The sequence below is a fragment of the Aedes albopictus genome, chromosome 2 (genome assembly GCF_035046485.1).
Source record: "Aedes albopictus strain Foshan chromosome 2, AalbF5, whole genome shotgun sequence".
NCBI lineage: Eukaryota > Metazoa > Arthropoda > Insecta > Diptera > Culicidae > Aedes > Aedes albopictus.
This window is the reverse complement of record NC_085137.1, coordinates 86,076,839-86,098,024: the sequence shown is the minus strand read 5'-3', so window position 1 is coordinate 86,098,024 and position 21,186 is coordinate 86,076,839. Positions and strand designations below refer to the sequence as shown.

General features: G+C 39.0%; 2 protein-coding genes across 6 annotated transcripts in view; one reads left to right on the top strand and one right to left on the bottom strand.

Annotated features, from left to right (window-relative positions):
• Positions 1-21,186, bottom strand: part of LOC109427916 (tubulin monoglutamylase TTLL4) — a 176,775-nt gene that overhangs the window by 47,407 nt on the left and 108,182 nt on the right. The window lies entirely within an intron of this gene.
• On the top strand, positions 5,988-12,284 carry LOC109428260 (small ribosomal subunit protein bS21m). Of its 3 annotated transcripts, XR_009997430.1 has the most exons (4): positions 5,988-6,024; positions 11,490-11,537; positions 11,652-12,014; positions 12,073-12,284. XR_009997430.1 is itself a non-coding variant. In XM_062850017.1 (3 exons), exon 3 carries the CDS (start codon positions 11,691-11,693, stop codon positions 11,952-11,954), a length of 264 nt encoding a protein of 87 aa, XP_062706001.1. In that variant the 5' UTR covers positions 5,988-6,024; positions 11,490-11,537; positions 11,652-11,690; the 3' UTR covers positions 11,955-12,055. The 3 variants fall into 3 exon arrangements, 2 of the variants coding, with proteins under 2 accessions (XP_062706001.1, XP_019559547.1); XM_062850017.1 differs by lacking the exon at positions 12,073-12,284 and having other exon boundaries at positions 11,652-12,055; XM_019704002.3 differs by lacking the exons at positions 5,988-6,024; positions 12,073-12,284 and having other exon boundaries at positions 11,495-11,537; positions 11,613-12,055.

Here is a 21,186-nt window from a genome sequence, read left to right as displayed (position 1 = left end):
CAAGGAAGGTTTATGAGACAAAAAATAACATGAAAAAATTGAGTTTTTTTGAGAATCTGGTTTTTGTGCATTTTGAACGGGGACTTGGACTTGACTAGGGACTTGAAACGTCAAAAAACGCAGTAGGCAAGACAAAGTTTGCCGGGTACAGCTAGTTTTAACTAAAAACTGCTCCAAAATGTCCACCATTAACATTAAGACCGCAAAATTTGAAATCTAAGTTTCTATCAATAAAAACGGAACGCATATCATCTGAAATTGTTCCAAGATTTAAATTATTGCGTTGGATCAACAATATAAATTTTATTTTTCAGCTTTCAAAAGTCTTCAAAAGTCTTCACGGAATTTGAAATGTCTTCAGTATGTCTTCACAAAAATAAATGTCTTCACAGAAGTTCAAATGTTTTCAAATAGAAGACATGTCTTCACACCTGGCATCCCTGTTCATGAGCGTTGGACGTCAAAATTTGAGAACATCAACAAATGCCTTCCAGCATATTTTGAGAACTGTCATAGAAGTTGTGGTAACCGCGTGCGTTAAGAACGAGAGTGTACAAAAGACTGATTGTTCGGCTGCTGCGCTGATGCGCGTTAGCCAGCTATCGCGCCACAATGAATGTGCATGCATGCATACTAATGCGCTGTGCTAGGTGAACAAGTAAGACACTCGTCACCACATCCCCCTTTCTTTATTCTAAATGTCTGGTTTTAACTGTTCTCATGTTCAACTAACCCTTTGGATTTTCTAATGTAGTTAGTTCTCTTAACACATATGGTCAGCAAAAAGTCATATTTGTTATTCATTAGTTTAACACATTCCTCGATGTTGCTTCTAATGGAATAATGATACCTATTGGCTTTTTATGAATCTTCCCAACACTGTATTGTATGATTGTGTCCATCTATACTGAATCAGTATTACTGATGTATCTAATAATGACCAATTCTTACTATTATTTCTGAATTGTGTAGAATTGTAGAACAGCTACTCTCTCTCCCTTTCTTTAATTTTATTATATATTTCTTTTTATTATTAACACTACAATCGCCTTGTTTTATTTAGTTTTAGTTTCGCTTACTCAGAGAAAAATATTCACACACACTTTCCACTTTTTGTTAGAGTAAGTTCATCAATATTTTTTTTTATATATATAAGCTTCCAGCTTTCACACATTCACTTTTAGGAAATATCGTGCACCAATTGTACTTTACCAGTGCTACACGTACTCAGTCAATTGAATCAACTTTGAGCGCTTTTAGTGAATTTAATCACAGCTCTTCAATATGCAGCCATTGTTTACTGGCTGTCTTTAACCTTCCTATTACATCAGGTTGGGAATAGCTTGCTGACGTAGTGTACGATATCGGTCAAAAATGACCCTAATGCCAAAGAAGAGCTAACAATTCCGAACGTTGTACACTATGAGCATTGCCTAAAAAAATCCAAATGAAATAAACACCTTTTTCAAAGGATTACAATCATTACATCATACATCCACCTACATACATACATAGATCCACAGATCGGGTTAATGTCACCAAAATTGCATTCGCATCGTGCTATGGAGTTAACGACGTTCCTAACGTATCGGACTCCCAATATCCACAAAAATGTTCTGAAGGTGTTTTATTTATTATTATTATTTTTTTTTTAACGTCAGTGTACGTTTGGTGTTTTATAATAGCTCAGCGATTTTCAAAGTTAAACAAATTCATATAAAATAATACATATGCCTGCTATTCATCACAATTGATACCATGTATAATTTAGCTCAACGAAATATGTGATTACAACAACAAATAATGACTGGTTCAGTTGGGATATAAAACATCAAATTGAATGGTTCCTCCAGTAACGAACATTTGAATGAAATGCGATTATTTTGTCCAAAAACGAAAATAAGATTGATTCAATCAATCCCTGTTACTGGTATGGGCCGGACTAAAAAGTTTCCTGTTGATTGTTATCCTGACTTTATAACTCCAGAGCACAAAAAATTGGTATTTGTTTTTCGTTTGTCAATTTGTTATTTCGTACCTAGCGATGAGTCTCTTCGAGTAGTCTTGCAAAATGTCAGAATATTAGAAATAATAAACTGATAACCCTCCAGCAGCCGCGTCTCCGACCGCTCTCAGCGACAGCACGCTTATGCTGTGTACCACAATGATGCGTGTACTCAGTCAGTACACGACGCGACCACTTCCGGGCTAATTGTTTCCTTCCATAGATTTACTCTAATAAACCAACACCATACACGGACCGTAATATAGATGGTTCAACAATACCGCATACTGTTCGAATTGTATCCCGAATTGGTGCTTAAGCACGTCTTATGGATATCGTTTATGCCGGTATGTACCAATTTAGCAACTTATACTAAGTAGAAATTGTCATCAACATCAGATGTCTTTCCATGTCATCATACGCCGTGAAGAATGATATACGCAATATTCAAATGTAGCATTCAAGATTACTGTAAGCACTGTTTTCGCTGTAATTTCATAACATATTTTTTTTCTGTGTGAAGTGAATTAAATCGCAGTCTCTTATTTCTACTCTCAGTGAATTCAATCACAATTTCAACTATACATACTATCCAATCAGTATCATTCATTCGTTGTTTTCTTCTCTGAACGGTAGTGAATTTAATCACAACATTATTTGTACTCTCAGTAAATTGAATCACTTCTTATCTTCCTTTTTTTTTCTTCTTCCTGTTAGTGAATTTAATCACAAATTTGTTGGCTTAATAATTAAATCAAATGCCCTAATCTTAATACACATACTTTCGGTGACACTTCTTCAGCAGATTCCGTGCGTTCTGACAGTGTTGCATTTTCACCATTTTCCTGGTCATGAGATGTATGTTGCCTGTATACAATTGTACTGTGTTCTGATAATCGTTGGCCAAAACCAAAACTGATGGCAAAACGAAAGTGATGAAAAGTGCGAATAATTTTGTAAACATCTACGGTACCGCAACACGATCGTTCATTCGTGTGCAGCCATACGGAATGGATTCATTGCACAAAGTATTGCACGAACGCTCGAGACGCACACACGAATAACATTCATGTATACCATTTGCACAAACCTTCCAGCCAATGATGTATCGTGATGAGGACTCGAATCCGAATGCGATAGAAATGACGATTGACTTCAAGACGTACGCTTAACAATGAAAAAGAATAACCAAAACGAATGATCGGTGTCCAACCTAATGGTGTGCTGCTCGTACGGGCGCCTGTATGATACAATAGATAGTGACAGAGCGTTCATTAGTAACAACGAATCAACGCACCTTATCCCTTTTTGTCAGAATCCCAGTGCGTCCTTTCTCTACAATCTACATCATTTTTTCAGTGAATTTAATCACATTCCATTCTTCTGGTTTCCAAGTGAATCAAATCACGACCATATCTATATGCTTTCGTGGAAATTGTACACAACAGCCTCAATGCGCATCTAGTGAATTTAATCACAGTCCAATCAAAACTATTTGATTTTTCTATGGATTAGATGAGTCTTGATAACGTGATATACAGGTAAACAGCAATCCGAATCGGAAACGCCTGAAACTTCTCTAATGTATATACTGCAAGTCTATGTACGACGTTTTCAACCTGAAAGACCAAATTAAAATAATAGAAGCAAGCGGGCATGTATAAGCACTACATGTGTAGATATTTTGCATGACAACACTGAGAGTGTCTGGGTTCAATTATATTCGTTTCAAGAACTTTTGTAGCGGAAATTTGCTTGACTTCCCCGGCATAGAGCATCTCGCGCCTGCTACACGATGTACAGGAAAACTCTCAGTTTATAATCTTGGAAATGCAAATAGTGCACTAAGCTCTGGCTAAACATTTGATTTTTTTTTCGGTGCAAATGCTTTAGTAACACGTTAAATACTCGTTTTCTCTGTTAAACGTTGGGTAACTCAATACAGCAACATTTACCATACCGGGTTTATCAATCATACGTGAATATATTCTGGAAATATCTACTAGAAACCAATATCACTCTTGGAATACAGAATACGTCCTATTTTTTATTATTTTTTTTTTTTTGTTGTTCAGGTATATACAGATTATTGTTTGTTATATATCTACGCTGAAATGGAACCAGAATACATTACTTCATACTGCTATTTGTGGTTTGATATTTATTTGAAACTAGTTGCAGAATTGCGTTTATCACCGCCCAGCAAACTGTAGATTTAGATTTAGGAGCAATACGTTATTTTATAGATTAAGCTGTATTTGAACAAACGGAAACAAACTTTGTTTAAGGACATAAGTAGGCATTAGTTAAAACTAAATCGCAACTTCTTCGTCAATTACCCACACAATTAGTATATCTAACACTACTGTAAGCTCACAACCGTCTTTAGCCATGCGCTAGAAGTTTTTTTCGAATAATGGACCAAACCCTCGTGCCTTACGGTGAATCTATCATCTAATGAATAGAATTTATTAGCTGGTACGGAACGATCAGTTTACACTTGCAGTAATCGCGTTTAATCTCAAGTGAATTCAATCACGGTACCACGATCTAGTGAATTCAATCACATTATCTACATAATTTCATATCATACAAATGAATCATCAGAACTCTGTTCTGATTTCAAAATAGTAACAGTAGAAATGGTAGCTGTTTGATCTCGCACTGTCGCCGGCGTCTAGCATGCAGAGCGTGTGCAGAAGCAGCCCATAGAAGAGCCACCGCTTTGACACCACAGCAGCTTGATTGTGCGTTGGGCTCCATACACGCGGCAGAGCAGCGCACCGCTGCTATTTACTATTATTTAATTTCATTTACATTGTCCGTACTATTGCTGACGCCTATTAAGGCGGCAGCTGATTTCATGTAGAATTAGTTGTAAGAATCGAACCACCACAGAGCAGGAGCACTGCCTCTCTGTGGTGCGCAATAAACGTGAGTTAAAAGTAGTCCGTCGTCGTCTCTTCTCCGGGAGAACATTACACAACGTGGGGCCTTTTCTACCGCTGGACGAAACAATAGCATTTTATATATTTCAAAAACTTTGTGTTTTTAGTTGGCTTAACTTGACTGAGGCCACGGAGTACAAGCGCTATGCAATATAGTACGTCAGTACTAAATTCAGTAGTACTTAGCGAACAAAAGCACTTCAAAATGTCCAAAATACAGCACAGAACATTGAATCACATAGGTACGTACCTTTCTGCCCGTTTCCATTTTACCTTCCCTGATCAATCGTTTTCATTGCAGTTCTCTTAATCACAGAAACAAACGATGATGTGCGTTCTGAAATCTGCGTAACAATCCACCAACATTTTTTTTTTTTTGTTTTACTAATTCCAATTTGACTGAATCGCATTATTCACACTGCGATTACGCTCTTTGTCACACACATGTCTTTGTTTTGTGCTCTGCTCGCACGCGCAAGGCACAAGCAAGAAAAAAACCAAGGTCACCATCACCCGATGCTGTGGCGTCATTAGGCCACGCTACGATTTCATTACCATTTTTTTTCTTTAATTATTATTTATTGAATATTCACTATCTCACTACACTAATTCATATATATTTTATTTTCTTTCATATTCTTTTAGCCATTTCCGTTAGGAAAAAAAATCTTCACTCTCACTAGAAACAGATTCTATTCGCTCTGTTGCCCTTCTTTACTTTTCCTCTTCACGCATTTTGTTCGGTAATTTGCTGCATTGAAACTCATAATCACTTTAACCAAACAATAATGCACGGATCAATTATACATTGCGCTAAATATCGATTTGGTAAAGCCGAAAAAACCACGCGATTCCGTATTTTTTTATCCTCGTCGCCACTTGTGGTAACCGCGTGCGTTAAGAACGAGAGTGTACAAAAGACTGATTGTTCGGCTGCTGCGCTGATGCGCGTTAGCCAGCTATCGCGCCACAATGAATGTGCATGCATGCATACTAATGCGCTGTGCTAGGTGAACAAGTAAGACACTCGTCACCACAGAAGTAAAGAAAACTGCGAGTTCGATCGCATGCATTCAGTTTTCGAACTCGCGGTGGTGAAGTTAAGTTTTTGCACAAGCGCCGTTTGGAAGTGTTTTTTTCTCGATTTATTTGAAGAAATTGTTGCATAGAAGTGGTGTTTGAGATAGTTGGAGTACATAGTGAAGAGAAGTGTTACTGTTATCGAGGAAAAACTAGGGGATTATAGAGAAATAGTGTGGGGAAATTTGGAAGCGAAAGGACGCTGAAACAGTGGTGAAGAAGAAGAGAAGGAACGGCCGAATAGTGGAGCAGGAATGGGAGGCGATGTGGATCCAGGTGGAAGCAGTGTAAACACTGGAGCAATACCGAAGGAAACACGGCGAGAATGTACCAGGATGAACGTAGACGGAATTGACGGAAAAAATGAGGCGAATGCCAACCCCAAGAAGCACATCAACATAACCTACAACAACAACGACAGTGGACCGTATCGCATCTACTGCGAGCTGCGTGATAACAAGGGTGGAACCTTGAAAATCAACAAGTTCTCCCTAGGATCGGAATTGCGTAAACTGGATGGATTTAAAATGTTCATCACAGATATGAAATACGTAGGTCGGCATAAGATTCTGGTGTTTTTGAGCAGTTATGCGAGAGCGAACCTTCTCATGGAAACCATCAACAACGGAAACGGACCATACCGGGCGTACATTCCACTGCACTTGGTGAGTGTTACCGGTGTTGTTCCTGGCATCCCAACCGAACTTGACGTGGAAGACATCAAGAACGACCTGAATTGCGATGTGCCGATCATGGACGTCAGACGTATGACGAGGAAAGGTGAAAACGGAGAAAGGATTCCTATCAATCGCATAAGTGTCACATTCAGAGCGAACGAACTCCCTGAAAAGGTGAGGTTCTTCTGTTGTGTCAGCAAAGTCGTTCCGTTCATCCCACGGGTAGTTCTATGCCTGAACTGCCTGCGCTTCGGGCACCAACAAAATAATTGCAGGGGAGCAAAGCGTTGTGACAGATGTACACAACGACATGAGGACGAGACAGTATGTCAAAAAGCAGTGGTATGTGCTCACTGCAGAAGTAGCGACCACAACTCTAAGGACGAGAAGTGCCCCGAAAGAAAAAGGCAATTGGACATCAAGTCATTGATGGCCAAACGAAGCCTTACATACACAGAAGCAAGCCAACAAGTTCCGGTTCTTACCAGGAATATGTATGAGCCACTGAGCACAGATGCCGCGGATTTTCCGGATCTAACCGAGAGTTTTGCATCGATGACGAATGGAAGGTACACCTGGAAAGATCCATTGAAAGAACAATGGATCAAAACCAACCAAGAGCGAAAAGCAATCCAAGCGGCGGTGAAGCTACATAAGGAGCAACCAAAAATAGCTAACAAACGACCACGAGTAGACAAAAAGGAAAACACAGCGGCAGCAGCAACCACCGACCAGCGTAACGCCTTAGTTAGGGATGGACCAAACCCAACTACGAGCGGGACGGCACTGAATAATCCGCACAGCGTGTCAGAAAAAGAACGTTGGGATGAAATGTTGAAAGAAGCCCGGAAGGAAGCTCAGGCAACGACACAAAAAACCCTGCAAGAAACTATGATGAGTTTCTACTCCGATTTTATCGGAATGCTGGGCTCACAAGAAGATGTTAAGAGCATGTTTAAAGAATGCACTAAAAAACACTTCAATCTAGCGAATACTGTAGTATTGAACCGATATAGTGGCAATACCAAATAAAAATCTAAAAATGGCGATGTCGTGTTTCAAAATTTTTCAAGCGAACGTCCAAAGTCTAGCGAAAAACAAAGCAGAAGTGCACCGGATACTCACAGCTAACAACTATACAGCAGCTTTTCTGTCTGAAACGTGGACGAATGCAGATATGGAGGATAGCAACAGGTACAGAATAGCAGATTTCCACTTCGTTCCTCATTCAAGGGACGACAATTACGGGGGAGTTGGAATCTACCTGAACGTGGACTGGAACTACCAACGAATAACCGCTCCAACAGTATCACACTATACACAAATAGTGATGATAAAAGTGATCCAATATGATCTTGTGTTATGTGCAGTCTACGTTAGCCCATCGATTTCTGCGGTGGAGTATAACAATGACATCCAGCAATTATTCGCGGCCCTGACAAGATATAAGAAGGTGGTTATTGGTGGAGATTTTAACTCACACCATGTAACGTGGGGAGACAGCATCTGCGACACACGAGGACAGACGCTTATGGACGAAATCAACAGTAGCGGTTTCCTGATCCTAAACGATGGTTCCCGTACATTTGTACCACTACAGCTCAACCGGCGATCAACGGCAATAGATATCACGCTGTGCTCCACGGAATTATTCGGAAATGTGGACTGGAACGTTCTCGACTACGGAGTTGGAGGAGATCATTTAGGAATTAATATTGAGCTAAACCGGGTAAGCATTTCGCACCGCAAATTCTTTTTCGATAAAAAGAAAATATCAGAAGAAGTCGGCAAGTTGGAAGCCATCCAAATTGCCAACATCAACGACCTTGGAAGCTGTGTTAGGCGAATTCAGAAGAAGCATCGAAGGAGAGACAACAAAGAACCTAAGTACTGGTGGTCCACAGAGGTGGATCAGGCTTGGCAGGAAAAGACAGCAGCGAGAAGGGAGTTCAACCGGGCTTCAAGTCAAGAAAATCTGTTGGAGTTCAAACGCAAAGCGGCTATCTTCCAAAGAAAAAAGCGAGAAGAAATCAGAAGAAAGTTAGAAGCGCTGCCGGATGAAGTCGGACCTTTCACAGATTCTAAGGAGTTGTGGTACAAGGTCGGAAAGTTAACAGGAAAACGCATCTACAGAAAGGAAAACAACATACTATATGAGGATGAAGCGAAGGCGCAAACATTCCTGGATGTACACTTCGGGAAGCACGATCCGAGACCAACCGGGCCAACAATACCATATGGGAATGACGACCTGCTATCAGTGGGAAAGTGGACAGATATTCTCAACTCTAAGAAGAAAACATCGGCACCAGGTGAAGACGGACTATCGTATGAGATACTTCGCCTTCTTAACCCGGAAGTGGTGAAAAAATCGATCGAGCTCTTAAATGGGATGTGGAGACGAAGCTGCTTAGACGAATCACTGAAGAAGATAAAGGTAGTAGCTATACCCAAGCCAGGCAGAGACCAGAACCTACCTACGAGCAAAAGGCCAATCTCGTTGGTACCAACGCTAACAAAAATAGCAAATACTGCGGTCAAGGAAAGATTGAGCAGACACCTTGAAACACAAAATGTGCTACCTGAAACGTCATTCGGTTTCCGAAAGCACCTATCCACACAGACATGCATCTCGTATGTCGTAAATTGGATCAAACAGAGTAAGAGAGAAGGCTTTGTTGCAGCTTTAGTGTGCATTGACCTCACGAATGCATTCAACGCAGTCCAGATTGACACCCTTGAGGACATTCTGTCCAATATACGAGTTCCACAGGATGTTCTGTCCTGGATATCGTCCTTCCTACGCAACCGGCAAATATGCCTTCATATGAAGAGCAAAATTATTACACGGACAGTCAACGATGGATTACCGCAGGGAGACGTACTGTCTCCAACATTGTTCAACGTATATACCCTGGATCTGCACAAGATCCAGAAAGAAGGTGTTATACTGGTTCAATATGCGGACGACTTTGGTATACTGGTCAAGGCCAAGAATCTGGGCAGGCTAAACGAAGTGGCCCAGGAATACGTCAACGAATTCACGGAAATGGCGAAAACACTCAACTTCGAAATCAATGCTGACAAGACGAAAACTCTCCTGTTTCAAAATAACGATAAACACCTGGAACTGAAAATAAATGGAATACCTGTTGAATCTGTGCGTAACCACAAATATCTGGGAATAGTGATGGACAGATACCTCAGTTTTGGAGTGCACATAAAAGAAATACGTGGCAAAGTACAGGACAGGCTGAACATGATCAAAGTTCTAAGCGGAATCAAAGCCGGCGCACACCCAGAAACGCTAATACGAATCTACAAGGCCCTATTCCGGAGTGTGTTGGAGTATGGATGTTCCATCCATGGAAACGCAAAAGCTACAAACCGCAAAATGCTCTCGGTGGTGAACAACCAATGTCTACGAAAGATAACCGGATCAACGCGAACAACTCCTTTGAACATCCTGGCGGCCCTTAGCGGGCAGGAACCAATTGAACTAAGACAACGTTATGTGACAGAAAGGGAAATAGTTCGATGTATAGCCAGAGATAACGTAGTTGCAAAACAATTGAAAGAGATCGCCGTGACTGAAAACCAAGACGAACTGGATCGGTACTCGTACACAGAGCAGCTCTTCGTGAAGAACAGAGACACGTTCAACAGCATTTGTAAAGAGAAATCCTTGCAAAACAGGATCAAGGTAGAAGTTGCATCCCACATAGAAGGCTTGACTGACTCTAAAAGTAACACGAATCCCGTGAAACTGAAACAGTTGGCACTTTTTGTTATGAATGGACGACATAGAGGAAGAGGTCGCATCTTCACAGATGCGTCCAAGGAAGGAACAGCATGTGGCGTAGGAATATTCATCGATGGAATCAGACAACGTTACCACTACAGGTTATCAAATGAAACAAGTATTACGTCAGCGGAGCTGATAGCGATAGAGAAGGCAAGCAGACTCATCGAGGCGATGCAGCTTGAAGAATTCGTTATATACACCGACTCCAAATCGGCATGCACTATATTAGAAAACGCACTGGAAGACAAACGAGGAGAGGAAATCGTGATAGACATTCTCACAATTTGCTCAAAGTGGAAGATCGCCGTGCAATGGATCCCAAGTCACGTTGGGATCGCAGGGAATGAGATTGCTGATCAATTAGCGAAAGCAGGCCTAACATCGAATAACACAATCGAAAACAAATTGCTTCAGAAGGACGCCCAGCTTTACTTCAAGAGGAAATTAGATGTACAGACAGCAGAATGGTATCACGAGTATTCGATAGAGAAGGGAAGAGGATTCTACGAAACACAACGGTGTTTCGTACCAACTCCTTGGTACAGCAAAACACAGTTAAATGGTCGCGAGGTCAGACTCATCAACCGATTGATGTCCGGCCATGATTACTCGAGATTTTGGCTGGCGAAGATGAAGATTCTCTCGGACCCGGATTGCGACTGGTGCCAAGAACCAGAGACAGCAGAACACAGTATCCTGTATTGCCCGAAATATGGGATACGCAGAATGGACTACAGCTTTGACAATAAATTCAGAACACTATCTGAGGTCTTCAAGACAAAGGACCTAAACATCTACAACGATATAGTCAAGTTTGTTCGTGATAACAAGTTGAATCTGTAAACTGTTTTCCGGCTCCCGGACTAAACGAAAGGAGGGCATATAGTCGGTGCGACTGGCCCTGACATCAGAATTGCCATGAACAGGCAGTTCAAAATAGAGAGAAGAAGAAGAAGAAGAAGAAGATCGCATGCGTCTGCCGCAAAAAAAGTAGTATTTTCGTGTAATTTATACAAATTTTGGTAAGTAAAACATATTTTCCTTTGTTGTTACCCACTGGCAATTCTTTTCCTTTCCTCCTCATTCCCAAATTTCAGCAAACTATTGATATTCAACCAAAATAATCACCCTTCCAGATTTACGCAATCGCCGTCCCCGGTGACAACCCGAGCAAAATGCGTCACGTAAAGTTCATCGCCCGTACGGTGCTGGTGCAGAACAACAACGTCGAGGAAGCTTGCCGGGTGCTGAACCGCATCCTTGGGAAAGAGGAAATCTTCGACCAGTTCCGCAGGACCCGCTTCTACGAGAAGCCATTCCAGACGAGGCGTCGGGTGAACTTCGAAAAGTGCAAAGCCATCTACAACGAGGACATGAACCGGAAGATTCAGTTCGTGCTGCGGAAGAACAGGGTGGACCCGTTCCCGGGATGTTCGTAGGAAAGAACGTCGCTCGGGTGGCAATGATCGGGGGCTGTTGGCATCCGGCGTTGGAATATTGTAAGAGTTAGTTGTAAATAACACTTCTAAGTGGATGTTAATCTGTTATTTTTATTAGATTGTGAACAGTTTCCTACATATGTACTAGCTTTGCTAAAAGGTTAATGACGAATCTTGTAGAAATGGCCAAATATTTCACCACACATAAATCATACCATAAAACGGACCGAATGTTGCAACGGGGCAAGAATTGCTGGAACCGTGCACAATAAAATCAGTTGCAAGGGTCTCACTTTTGGGTCCTGTCTCCCCGTGTGTGTCCCTCTTTAATTACTGTACCTATGATTCAAAACCAATTTTGATTTTGTTTATGTGAGAAAAGGTTACTTGTTTCTATTTGCCTCGCATTTTTTTCCATACATTTTCCAGTCATTTCATTTTTTTTTCTTACTTTTTATTCAGGGATTATCTGCCACTTCATTGATTTTACCAGTCTCCTAACAATTCTCACCAAACCTACCATAGATTTCTTCACTAACCTAATGAAAATTCTTCCAAACTTTCTGAATTATTTTCTGTGACAAGTATTTTCTCAGCACTCCGGACGTAACATCGTAATAATTTCAAAAGCATACAATAGAAATGGGGACATATAGGGTGGGGCGGGGCAAGATGGGTCAGTGCCATTTTTGGGCGCATTACTCATGTTTTGTTTAGATTAATAATTTTGTTAGATGACCAGCATGAATATACAAAAGTTTTGGGCATTGATTGAAAAATTATTCACTCTCATTGGAAATAAAAAATAAAATGGTTTTTAGCCATTTTTCTTATGCGATACATTCCATATAATCTCCATATAAACGGCCGCGGGGCAAGATGGGTCACCTTCAATTTTGAACGTATTTTTGGAGCATTCAAAAGTTATTTATTTTTTATTACAAGACTATTACATAAATGACTTCAATCAAGCGGAATGAACACTCAAAATTATAACATAAAATTATGATAATTTTTTAGTGAAAACATCGATTTTCAAGACGCCTTAGGACCACTCAAATCGTAAAGTTTTTTTTATATTCCAAATAAATCTATAAAATGTTTACTAGTAGCTCTTGTTTATTCAGTATGGATATGGAGCATATATGAATGCGGAACAAATTTTATATTTTGACGTTTTTCGTTGAGAAAATGTGAATTACTTAAAAGGTGACCCATCTTGCCCCGCACTTTTTTCACGGTGCAAAATCGATCACTTTTTAGAACTGCTCGTTTAACATCATATTTTGTATTTAATGAACTTTTTATCGACTTTTAGCATAGCTAACTAGTGTATTAAAGAGTAGCGGACGAATACAAACCAATACGATTTGTATTTACAAAGTTATGGTGATCCATCCTTATGCGACCCATCTTGCCCCGCCCCACCCTACAATAACCCCACACCGATGAATCACCTTAATTTTAGCATTAGCATTAAGCGAGTCGCACAAATTGTTAGTTTCCTTGACCCGATAAATGTACAAGATGGTTCACGTATGATTAATAAATTCAATTACAATTACAATTACAATTACAAATTCGTAGGTGGTATAGTCCTAGACCGCTGTTATGAGGGTTGCCTCCTTCCCGTCCGAACCAAAGCACAAAGATTTGGGACTAATCTCTGACTCTTAGACAAGACTGACGCAATCCTCCAATGGTCGAGCACTGTCCTGGCCACGTCCTTGCGACTGCTGAGGAATGGGAAAGGATGGTTAGTTTTGGACACCTATGAAACATGTAAACAACTCTACGATCTCTCAGGCCTAGGTGTCACGGGAATTTGGGTGTTGTTAGTGGAAGGGTAAACTCCAAAGGATACGCTTGGTTAACGTTCAGGCACACCATTGTTAGACTGCTTCGGATCAGTTGTCTGCCCAATTCGTCCTGGTTTCCTCGTCATCTTGTTGGCATGTGGTTGAATCCTGCTGAAATAAAATGTTAATTAGCAGTACATTGAAACACAAATTCTACAAAACACAAGGAAAAGAGCATCAAACTTTGATCTTGGAATATTTAAAAATACGGTAAATATCAAGATCAAAATTTGATTTGGTAGATCTTACACCGCAACGCACAATTCTAAGGTGATCTACCCACGTTACGGGGTATGAATCACCTTAATTTTGTACACTATTTATGAATCACCATGTTTATGGATCAACAATCTGTGGTCATTTTTGCCGATTCATAAATTGTGGGGTCACTGTACAAAATCGACTATGACTATGCTCAACATTTTACACGATATGAATGAGAAGATTGATTTTAGGCAAGATTTTAGGATCTGTATGTTCCTCCGTTTAAAGACTGCCCAGAAAGTATGGACGCACCTATTCTTCAGTTGTCTGGGCCTGATCGATAGTTCTTGTTTCTGGCTTTGTTTTGGCAGTTTCTGCTTACTATAGGATTGAATATTCAAACGTTGTGTTTTTCGACTATTCTCGAACTTCAAAAAATCATTACTACACTAAAGCTTGTCAAAACTTAATTCTTTTGGCAGAAATTGAAAGATATACTTGTTTGCTACAAGTTCTCCGAACAACGCATGCCAATAACATTGAATGAAACATGTGTAATTATCACATTTGTAATCAGAAATACCTTAAAAAGTTGATTTTTTGATAGATTTTGTTCTGGAACACCCTAATATACGTAATATGTTAGATTTTTTAAAACGGCATCATGTTCTCTAATGTTTTGTGATTATTTGTGATTCGGCCAAGCGTAATTCGGCCAAATGACCGGACATCTGAAACACCTGAGCAGCAGATTTTTTCACCAAAAACTTATCCATCTGTACATAAGTTGAGTTAATTAAATATCATAATTGACCACACGAATTGATGTACCGAAAATTTGAATTTTGAGTAAGTATGTGGTATTCATTTAAAAGCCTACAATCACAGTCATATCTGAAACGAAACCTTCCAGAATGATTGTTGTTTATTTATATGTGCATTGTTTCGCAATCCATGAAGTGATTGCATCGTAATGGCAAAAATGGATCTAGGAGTGGATGATTATTTAAGCACAGCGTAAAATATTGTAAAATTGACGCATGCACTCAAATCACTCCAACTTGGTTTCCCGAAAATTCCCGCGAAAAAGTCCGGTAGCATCTGAAAAAAAAAAGAGTCTAATCTAGCTTCCTAGAACGGTTGCATGTCGAATACGGTCGAATACTACTACATACTTTTTGAACAAAGTTGGCAAATAAACCGTAAAAATTGAGTAAATATTGTAAAAAAATAATTTTAACTTACCTGCCTATGACCGCATATCAGTCCTATATGTACTGGATTTGCTATTCATATGGGACAGTTATGCAATCACAGGCAGTTACAGACATCGCAATTTGTGCATTAAATATGCAAATGTACTAAATTTAGAAGATGCGTTATACTTGTTGGGTACATTTTTCACCACAAATCACATTTCAAAATCAATAATTTTCGCTCATAAGGAGTTTCTCCATACAAAAAACTATGCAATTTTGTTACAAATCGAAAAAAATTGTCAGTAAACAATCAAACGTAGCCCAAACAATCACACATATCAGACCAAACATGTCTAAAGGTCCAATCTGCAGAAGAGAGGCTCTCTTTGGTTTCCCTCTCTTTCGTTAATATCTCAGCTGTTTATTTGTATTATGCGAGGTATTATGATTGTCTCCTTGCATTGAACGATGGTCAAAACAATCGTCTTTTGATTTGTACTGCAAAAATAGTTGAAAAGTGTACCATTACATTGCAATCCAGCTTTTTACGCTATGATGAGGGGTGATTCAATTTTGACAATTCTTGCCGATAGCCCTTGCAGCATCAGAACTTATCAGAGTGGGCAAGAATTTCAGTTCAACTCCAGCAAAATGTCAAAGTTTTTCACTGTTGATGTTTTGAAGTTTTTCCTTGAGTTTTTCTGTATAAATTGAATATTTAAAAGCTTTTTCTTTAATTTTAGGTACGTGATAGCCGCCATTATTTTTTAGTACCAAAACCAATGGAGTAGAACATGTAGAGGACGTCGAGAATCTGAATGATTTTGATACAATGATCGCAACTTTATAAACCCAAAGCAAACCCAACTAGCTCGGCAACAAACAAATTCTGTACACTCGTATAGCTCTGGCGGGGTGAATATTCGAAATTCTCGGTCTATTTTTTAGTTTGTGGTGTCGTTCTTTCTATCCTTCCGAGTCCGCATTTCGTATGAGATCCTAGCACAATATAATTATTATAAGTGAAGTCCTACAAAATTGGGACGTTTTTCTAGTTCTAAGTACCTAATTGCATAAATTGGATTTAGGTTATTAAAAATAAAAATTCTCCATCAAAACCACTCCGTGCGTGAAACGCAGCTGAAATAAGGTTTCCAAAGCAATAATGTATTTAACGTTTCCCTTATCAACCTTTCCCACAACTTCGCTGTTCCGGAATGAAATAGGCAAATTCAATCAATCGATTCTGGAACTCCACTTTCACTGGGAACCTGGCATTGCAAGACTTCTGAACAATGGACTACCTGCATCGGTTTCCGACACATTCCACCGCGAGAGGCGCCTCATATACAATGTAGCTCTGTCGGAAATTAATGGAAACTATTGGATGTTCCATCAAATTCCAACAGATGGTGACACTATAGCGTAAACAAATTTACCGTGGTTGTCCCAAGTTAGGGGAAAAATGACGATTATAAAATTTGGCTTCAGATGAAACTTTGAATAAAATTTTAAATGGCCATTTAGCGCATTGTTCCGAATTATTATTTTTTTTTTTATAAAATAAATAACATGCAATTATTTTTGGTAAAATTTAGTATTCAAAATGATTTAATTATTCATTTTGAGCTCGAATAGTACAGTACTTGGTGCAGTACGGTAAAACTGCTGCTGCAACATTTTGACAGATCCTTTGTTTGGACCAATCAGAGCAAAGTCGTAATCGCAGTGCAGCAGCCAAACAAAATGTAAATAGTAGTGTAGGGAAACTAGAGAAAAAAATAAACTATCGCGATTTCCTGCAGTGGGATGTTTATTCCTGGATTTAATTATCGAAACGGAAACGCAGTGGAGTGCAGCGATACACCTGAGACATGCAAGCTAGGAAGTAAGTTTTCCATAAGACAGTTTTGTAACTTTAATCAAAAATTCACTATTTTTAGGCATATGCACCCGCCTGCGCAAGTTATCAAAATATCTGGCTCATGGAAGGACGGAGTCATCACTTTAAACGGAACGAAACGACAATCTTCAAGCTTTTCGATGGGGAATCTAAGAGCGATCAGCTCTGGGAGGAAATGGTACGTTTCTGCAAGAGATCGACGTTCGAAGGAACAAAGTATCAAACGTAATGTCGAGGATCGTGAATTGAGGGCACCTCACAACAACACCCCGTAAGAGGAGCTGAAGCGACGGCGTAGCAAATTCCTTCGCTGAGGACTGGTGCAAGCACAGGTCAACATGAGCTAATTCCTCGATGAAGGGAAAATTAAAGAAGCATTACACGTGTACAAGTTGGTCAGCTGTAGTTGTAACTACGGGAAATGTTAGATTTGTGCTGTTACGATTTGGAGATCCTAATATTATCTACCTAATGTCATAATATCTGTGGGCCTGATTACGAGTGTCACTTCACGGTGGAAACTAAAAAGTGACACCGGTAATAAGGACGGTGAAAGTGATTCCCATTTGTTTAGCCCACAACTTTTTCACCGTGGGTTCGCAATGTGTCACCGTGATCGATTTTCACCGTGAAGTGACACTCATAATAAGGGCCTGTATATTTTCTATATCTATGAATAAAAATGAAATGATATTGTGTGTAACAATTTGGAAATGGTGCTTGGTTCGAAAACTGTTACATCCGTACACAAGTAGATGTTAGGGTGATTGTAATAAATTCTTTAAACAATGCTAGAGCAGATTTGAAGTTCTGAGAGGATATGATGCACCCATTGATTATTAGTTCATTATTAGAGAAAGGTTCTTCGCTTAGCTTCACCTTGCAGTTTTGGGAGGACATGGTGAAACAATTCAAATACAAATAACTAAAGAAAATCAGTAAATTCAACATAATTTTCTGAGAGGAGATTCTATTACAAATTTTATAAAATTCATCAAATTATTTGTAGGTGATTTATTTAATTTCAAAATTTCAGGAGAAATAACATGGTGAACCAGCTTAAGTTATTTGTGGTTATGCAAGAATCATTTTTTAACTATTTCAAAGATTTGTGAGAAAGAACATGCGTCACCTCGCAACTTTGGAGAACTTGGTGAACCAGCTTAACTTTTTTGTGATTATGCAAGAATCACTATTTAACTATTTCAAATATTTAGGAGAAACAACATGCGTCACCTCGCAACTTTGGAGAACTTGGTGAACCAGCTTAACTAATTTGTGATTATGCAAGAATCACTTTTTAACTATTTCAAAGATTTGTGAGAAAGAACATGCGTCACCTCGCAACTTTGGAGAACTTGGTGAACCAGCTTAACTTTTTTGTGATTATGCAAGAATCACTATTTAACTATTTCAAATATTTAGGAGAAACAACATGCGTCACCTCGCAACTTTGGAGAACTTGGTGAACCAGCTTAACTGATTTGTGATTATGCAAGAATCACTATTTAACCATTTCAAAGATTTGTGAGAAAGAACATGCGTCACCTCGCAACTTTGGAGAACTTGGTGAACCAGCTTAACTTTTTTGTGATTATGCAAGAATCACTATTTAACTATTTCAAATATTTAGGAGAAACAACATGCGTCACCTCGCAACTTTGGAGAACTTGGTGAACCAGCTTAACTTTTTTGTGATTATGCAAGAATCACTATTTAACTATTTCAAATATTTAGGAGAAACAACATGCGTCACCTCGCAACTTTGGAGAACTTGGTGAACCAGCTTAACTAATTTGTGATTATGCAAGAATCACTTTTTAACTATTTCAAAGATTTGTGAGAAAGAACATGCGTCACCTCGCAACTTTGGAGAACTTGGTGAACCAGCTTAACTGATTTGTGATTATGCAAGAATCACTATTTAACCATTTCAAAGATTTGTGAGAAAGAACATGCGTCACCTCGCAACTTTGGAGAACTTGGTGAACCAGCTTAACTTTTTTGTGATTATGCAAGAATCACTATTTAACTATTTCAAATATTTAGGAGAAACAACATGCGTCACCTCGCAACTTTGGAGAACTTGGTGAACCAGCTTAACTAATTTGTGATTATGCAAGAATCACTATTTAACTATTTCAAAGATTTGTGAGAAAGAACATGCGTCACCTCGCAAGTTTGGAGAACTTGGTGAACCAGCTTAACTTATTTGTGATTATGCAAGAATCACTATTTAACTATTTCAAATATTTAGGAGAAACAACATGCGTCACCTCGCAACTTTGGAGAACTTGGTGAATCAGCTTAACTTTTTTGTGATTATGCAAGAATCACTATTTAACTATTTCAAAGATTTGTGAGAAAGAACATGCGTCACCTCGCAAGTTTGGAGAACTTGGTGAACCAGCTTAACTTATTTGTGATTATGCAAGAATCACTATTTAACTATTTCAAAGATTTAGGAGAAAGAACATGCGTCACCTCGCAACTTTGGAGAACTTGGTGAACCAGCTTAAATGATTTGTGATTATGCAAGAATCACTTTTAACTATTTCAAAGATTTGTGAGAACATGCGTCACCTCGCAACTTTGGAGAACTTGGTGAACCAGCTTAACTGATTTGTGATTATGCAAGAATCACTATTTAACCATTTCAAAGATTTGTGAGAAAGAACATGCGTCACCTCGCAACTTTGGAGAACTTGGTGAACCAGCTTAACTGATTTGTGATTATGCAAGAATCACTATTTAACCATTTCAAAGATTTGTGAGAAAGAACATGCGTCACCTCGCAACTTTGGAGAACTTGGTGAACCAGCTTAACTTTTTTGTGATTATGCAAGAATCACTATTTAACTATTTCAAAGATTTGTGAGAACATGCGTCACCTCGCAACTTTGGAGAACTTGGTGAATCAGCTTAACTTTTTTGTGATTATGCAAGAATCACTATTTAACTATTTCAAAGATTTGTGAGAAAGAACATGCGTCACCTCGCAACTTTGGAGAACTTGGTGAACCAGCTTAACTTTTTTGTGATTATGCAAGAATCACTATTTAACTATTTCAAAGATTTGTGAGAACATGCGTCACCTCGCAACTTTGGAGAACTTGGTGAATCAGCTTAACTTTTTTGTGATTATGCAAGAATCACTATTTAACTATTTCAAAGATTTGTGAGAAAGAACATGCGTCACCTCGCAACTTTGGAGAACTTGGTGAACCAGCTTAAATGATTTGTGATTATGCAAGAATCACTTTTAACTATTTCAAAGATTTGTGAGAACATGCGTCACCTCGCAACTTTGGAGAACTTGGTGAACCAGCTTAACTGATTTGTGATTATGCAAGAATCACTATTTAACCATTTCAAAGATTTGTGAGAAAGAACATGCGTCACCTCGCAACTTTGGAGAACTTGGTGAACCAGCTTAACTTTTTTGTGATAATGCAAGAATCACTATTTAACTATTTCAAATATTTAGGAGAAAGAACATGCGTCACCTCGCAACTTTGGAGAACTTGGTGAACCAGCTTAACTGATTTGTGATTATGCAAGAATCACTTTTAACTATTTCAAAGATTTGTGAGAACATGCGTCACCTCGCAACTTTGGAGAACTTGGTGAACCAGCTTAACTGATTTGTGATTATGCAAGAATCACTATTTAACCATTTCAAAGATTTGTGAGAAAGAACATGCGTCACCTCGCAACTTTGGAGAACTTGGTGAACCAGCTTAACTTTTTTGTGATAATGCAAGAATCACTATTTAACTATTTCAAATATTTAGGAGAAAGAACATGCGTCACCTCGCAACTTTGGAGAACTTGGTGAACCAGCTTAACTGATTTGTGATTATGCAAGAATCACTATTTAACTATTTCAAAGATTTAGGAGAAAGAACATGCGTCACCTCGCAACTTTGGAGAACTTGGTGAACCAGCTTAACTTTTTTGTGATTATGCAAGAATCACTATTTAACTATTTCAAATATTTAGGAGAAACAACATGCGTCACCTCGCAACTTTGGAGAACTTGGTGAACCAGCTTAACTGATTTTTGA

What these genes read in the sequence shown, in the direction of transcription:
- LOC109428260 (XM_062850017.1), top strand. Translation starts at nt 11,691, where the DNA reads ATGCGTCACGTAAAGTTCATCGCCCGTACGGTGCTGGTGCAGAACAAC.